Source organism: Micrasema longulum, unplaced genomic scaffold, assembly GCF_059751315.1.
Source record: "Micrasema longulum isolate JH-2025_06_02 unplaced genomic scaffold, ASM5975131v1 h1tg001249l, whole genome shotgun sequence".
Taxonomy (NCBI): domain Eukaryota; kingdom Metazoa; phylum Arthropoda; class Insecta; order Trichoptera; family Brachycentridae; genus Micrasema; species Micrasema longulum.
This window is the reverse complement of record NW_028278436.1, coordinates 492,355-498,354: the sequence shown is the minus strand read 5'-3', so window position 1 is coordinate 498,354 and position 6,000 is coordinate 492,355. Positions and strand designations below refer to the sequence as shown.

Below are 6,000 nucleotides of genomic sequence, written 5' to 3'. Positions count from 1 at the left end.
TACTTTTCGATAGTACTCATTTATTTTATTTATGACAAGTTTATTTTACATTATTTTATTTGGATCTTAAACAAATTTATTTATTAACAGGCACTATTAAATATGAAGAAGATATTTCTTTATAATTTTTTTCATCTGAAGATCTTTCGTGTTTAATGATGGTTTGTGGGAGATTATTAAACAATTTTGGAATTACGCAATTTCACGTTCGCTCTCCGAAGTAATTTGTAATTTGGGGAACGACCGGGGAGCCGGATGGTGGTGGACCTGGCTTGGGCACGTGCTAGAGATGCCTCAGGAAAGCCTCAACTCACGTTTCCTCTTCTTCACACTTCTGAGCTCCCACCGTTCAGGAAGGCAGTCCACGACGATTTTTTTATCACCGGTTTTTCCTTATTAATGGATTTCAGTTTCAGTCGTCTTATATTTCTATGGTAAATTACATTGAAAATTCACCAAGAATTCGCACTAGCAAACTTGAATAAATTTTTTATTAAAAATATGCACAATCAAAATAAATTCTGAGCTTCGATCCCACAGTTTGTCGACCGCTGATATTTTCTACATTACCAGTTAAACCGATGGCCAGCAATGGTCGCTTCGAAAAGAAAAAAACATTCGACCAACGGCGTCAGTCTTGCGACGTGTGTAGTAAAAGACAGTTATTAAATATTTATCGATAAGTTCCTTTTAACGATGTCGAAGCTTCTAGGGAGTAACTTTATCAAAGCCTTGATACTGTGCTTTATTGTGGGTGAGTGGTTTCACAAATTTATGACTTTCTTTGTTGGTTTTGGGTTCAAGAAACTGTTTATTAGTGAGTTTCACAAATGTTTGCGTGTTACAAAGAGCTGTTTTGGATAATTATAAGAAAGTAGTGTAAGTTTTCGATATTGGTTACCAAATATTTATCAAAATATAGAACAATTTGTAAATCATTTAAAGATATTTAAATAAATCTATTTTTTTTTAATTAATCGTCATGCAAATTCTAATTGAGTTTTACAGAGTTTCTGTACTGTTATTGAGTCATTGGATCACACTGTAGTGTTCATTTTCAACATCTGATGATGGCGATGCGTTGTGATCCGAAATACTAACTGATCATAAGCAGCGTCCATCGTCAACATCAACCCTGATGATCTTTTTAAATGAGCGCGAAGTCCACACGGCACGAAAAACCATTTGCAACATGCTAAAAATAAAATGGAGAAATAACGTTATTTTTAATTTAAAATCCAACTGTACGGAAGTGGATAAACTTGTTTTTTATGATTTCGTATTTGAAAGAACATTTTTAGATGGAAATATGGAAGTCAAGGCATTTACGGGTATATGACATGTCATAAACCCAGTGACCTCAGTAGTGTATTGCTTAGACATTATACTCAAGCATGGAAGGTTACGGGTTTGTTCGGGTAGTTCACTACTGTAATTGAAGCCTCCGGCCTGTTGTGGTGCAAAAAAATACGTTTGCGGGGTTGTGGTGCAATAAAATAAAATGTGAACGGGTTGTGGTCCCGTGGCTAGTGTCGCGGACTCACGGATCAAAGGTCTGATGTTCAAACCTTGCTCTACCACAACTCAAATCTCGTTTTCTTATGGTGAGTTATTTCAAAGTTAAAAATAGCCGAAAAATCAAAAATGTTTGTGTAAATTGTAAGAATGCAAATTCGTAAAAAAAACCCTACCTCACTTATTTATCATTGAAAAAACCAAAACATAAACTTGATTTAGCCTTCAATGCATTTTGAAAACATAATCCGATCTATATTTCATATAACTTAATGCTTTAAGTGATGTCCCATCTCTGTTGCAATCAATTTCTTTTCATGTTCCCAACCGTGTCACCAGAAGTCAAAATCTGCTATTTATAAAATCTTCTAAGAGCAACTTTGTAGAGTGTGTAGATTAGTCAATTCATCACACGACTTGGAATTTTTTGGGAAAGATCTTCCGGCTTTTCGTAGATCTCTTCACGACTAAACAGTGTGGGATGAAGTTGGATTGGAATGGTTTAGTTCAAAGGTTTTAGTTTTTCGTTTTTTTAAATATATTGGATACAATTATTGTTTTGCCCTTGTTAGTCTTTGCTAAATAGTTTTATGTTTTTTTTGTTCAGTTTCTTGCATTTATGTTTCTTCATGTAACTGTTGTAATTGGCTTAGGCCGTATGTATATAATAAATAAATAAATAAATAACTTACAAAATTACTAAATCATAAAACTAAAACTGCACATATTCGCATACAGCGGTGCATGGGGCTGGTATTCCATTTGCAGTATATTTTCATCATTAATTACATAAAGGTAAGGTTATCTGGATAGTTTTTTTGTCTACATTAATTTCATTCATGAATAAACCTTCAATTTAAATAATTTGATATTATCATAAAAATCAAGACAAAAATAATGAAATAATTTTGTTTGAAATACAAAAAAAATTGAACATGAATAATGGAACGCCGTAAACTCGAACAACGCCTTCAAATTACGTTAATTTATTTAAAAATCAGGGCGCAATTGGGCAAACGTATGCTTACTTACCGTAAAAAAATAATTTACCGCGTAACAATTTTGGCGATAATATTATTTCCAGATATGGTCCTGTTAATTTACCTCCACGATTCTGCAATTTGAGGCCATTGGAATATTTTTTATTCGACTACGTTAAGTCCATGATCTACGATAGCAAACCAATAACTCTTGAAGCATTGAAAGCCGATATAATTAGCACTATTTTGGAAATAACGCTAGATTCATTGGTATTATTCTAATTTGATGGCGCCACCGCCCAAAACGAGCCTTGGCCTCCTTCAGCTCTTGCCTCCAGCTCCGCCTGTCTTGAGCTGCCGTTTTCCAATTTGCAATTTATAAAACTGTGCTGCATCTTTTTTTATGGTATCCTCCTTTTTATGGTATGGGTCTTCTAATCCTTCTTTTACCCACTGGATGTCCAATCATAAATCTCTTAGTTACTCGCGAATTTGGCATGCGCGAGTATTAAGATACTAGGGACTTCATAGATGCTGTACAATTCGCCATTTTGCTTATGCGCCACTTTTCTCTATCTTTCACGGGACCACAGATTTGGCAAAGAACTCTCCTTTCAAATATGTCCAGCACCTCAGTAGACCTTATTGTTAGTGTCTGTGATTTGCAGTCATATGGCAATCCAGTCCTAACAGGGTAATCTTCGTTTTCATGTGGACACCGGGACTTAAACACTGGCAGCATGGAAAAACATGTTCTACTGTCCGCCGATATTCGTTTTTTTTTTAGTTCTTTTGTTTCCTCATTACGTTCCGTGAGAAGAGGGCCTAAGTACGTTAGTTATTATCTGTTTACTCACGCTACCCCCTGCTCCGTTGGATTAATTAATTAATGCTCACGTGCAACCTTTGTTGGTATAATTGTTCAAAAATTAGACCAAAAATTAAACATATTTGTCTTAAATCATATCCCATTTTTTTAAAAATATTTTTTTTTAACCTTAAACGCCCATAGGGCTTTTACAATATAAAATTTGCTAATATAATACGTAATAAAGTTTAAAAACAATAATAGGTAGCAGTTTTACAAAGGTTTAAAAAGTAAGTAAGAAAATCATGTTGAATATAATACAAAAGAAGTTATTTAAAAGTACGCAATTTACTTTTTACAAAGTGAAATTTAATATCTGAAAGAAAAATACCGGATTGCTTCCAATTTATTTTATAATTTTTTGTTTATTCATTAAACGCCCATAGGGCTTTGAAAATACAAAATTTGCTTGAATAATACATAATAAAGTTTATAAACAATAATAGGTAGCAGTTATACAAAGATTTAAAAGGTAAGGTAAGAAAATCATGTTGAATATGATACAAAAGAAGTTATTTAAAAGTACGAAACTTACTTTTTACAAAGTGAATTTTTTTTTTTGTAAAAGGCACGTACATATTTATACATACAAATATAGAAAGGTTTTTTCATCAATATAATTATTAAGTAGGAAAAGAGTGACTAATTTAACCATGTTTTTACTGATTACTTATTAATTTAGTATTATATTATGTACAAAAAATTACATATTTATACAAAAGTTGCTATGACTGTCTAACTAGGGTTATTTAACGTTTTACCCGTTCTAAGATAGACAAAAATGTATATAAAAAATAACAGTAATTAATACACAGAAAAAAAAAGTAGACGTTGTTACAATATAGTCAAATACATAGTAAAATACATGGTAAAAAAAGCACAGTAAAAAATGTATTAAAAAAAACAGTAAAAAACATTAAGAAAACAGTTATAACTGAGCAGAATTTGTTTGAAATGATTCTGTTTGGTAAGTGCATCTAAGTCTGGTGGTCTTAAATGGAATCCTAAAGTTTATTTAATTTGGCAAGCATGGACAATCTATAAAATTATTCACAATATTATGTAGTGTGATAACATCAGTTACTATGCGTTTAGTTGAAAGCGAGGATATATGCAAATTTTCTAATAACAACTCATACGATATCTTAGAAAGGGGTAGACTATTACAATCATTAGTATATTTAGTCATAAAGCCTATGGTATAAATTAAAAATGGTAGTACTTGGTGTAGCTAATTGTTTATTTATTATTTCATAGTTCCTCAGTTGTTTTAACTAGACTGTAAAATATTTAACTGATATTATTTGTTTAAAATGTATTCATTAATTTTTTTTAATACATTCATCCCTGCAATATAAATAATCGTATTGTATTTACTGTTTAGTAAGATATAACTGGTTCCAATAACTTGTTGTTATTTGAAGTTGCGTATCTTTACTCAGAAATATGCTCAGCAATATAAGACGATAAATATCTCAAAATGGCCACGTTTTCAATTCAAGGACTATTGTATAAAATACTTTACCATCAAAAAAAATTTGTTAATGTGAGATTATTAAGAATGCATGAATAGGTATTAGATATTTAAAAAAAATCTACGATAGCTAGTTGAATATGCAAAATGGCTTTTATGGTAACCAATATATAAATATGTAAACTCAAAATATTGTTTATAAAACCAACCGGACTTAGAGATGTAGAAAAATTTAAGTGTTGGTGAATTGATTCTGATGGTTTTCATCCGCATCAATACTGATTTCAGATGTTTTATTTTATAAAATTAAACAGATTGAAGAGAAAACATGGTTGTTCAAACACGAGTAGAATGTTGCAAGGTGTGTGTACTTCATAATGCCGAGGCTTTAATGTTATCTTTTCTAAACGGTTCTCCGTTTCAAATACGTAATCATAAGTTTTATAGGTAATTAAAAAAAAATCACAATCAAATTTTAAATAGAAAATAGAGATGTTAAAACTTCGTTAAATGGCACTTATTTTAGTCTACTGATATTTCAACAAATACGAAAGTCCTCTGTGAGAAGGGAATATGATATACTAGGTATTTACACGGTTTATGTGCTGTTAATTCCAATACAATTTTGCAAACTTTTGTAGTGCATACACCCAACTGAATTTAAGCCTCGCGAAATTTGATCAAAATAGACCGGTATGCCTTTAACGAATACATTGTGTACATGAAGGTATAAGAAGAAAAATCAGAAATCTCAACCAAAATCGGAAAATTAGTTATTGAAGACAAAATAAACTCTAAATACAAATCTACCTACATAAAAAATAGTGTAATTCAAAACTGTCTCTTAATCTTACAAAATCAGACTTCCATTGAGTTAGTTAAGCATTATTAGAAATCTCACAGTTCTTTTTTCAAAGTTTTTCGCAAACTCTCAGTAACTCCTTCAATGAAGATTTCTGAGTTTGCCTTTCATATCCTCATTGAGATAAACTTCCCAAATCCCTTTTTTTTAATTTGTAAAGGAATAACCCGCTAAGTCTCAATTTTGAGACAATAACTGTTATATTTAAAAGCCGTTATTAGATTGCTTGTCTTTTCCATTATTGTTATGGTTGATATAAAAATCATTGGATGATTGTAACGATAATTTTATTTTTATTGTA

At 31.2% G+C, this 6,000-nt stretch overlaps 1 protein-coding gene across 1 annotated transcript in view; it reads left to right on the top strand.

The window, feature by feature from the left end:
* Positions 1-633: 633 nt before the first annotated feature.
* obst-B (obstructor-B) overlaps positions 634-6,000 on the top strand; it is a 31,261-nt gene continuing 25,894 nt past the window's right edge. The window contains exon 1 of the mRNA XM_088234499.1: positions 634-754. Within this exon, the coding sequence (XP_088090625.1) occupies positions 697-754 (58 nt within the window). The 5' untranslated portion in view covers positions 634-696. The remainder of the gene's footprint in view (positions 755-6,000) is intronic.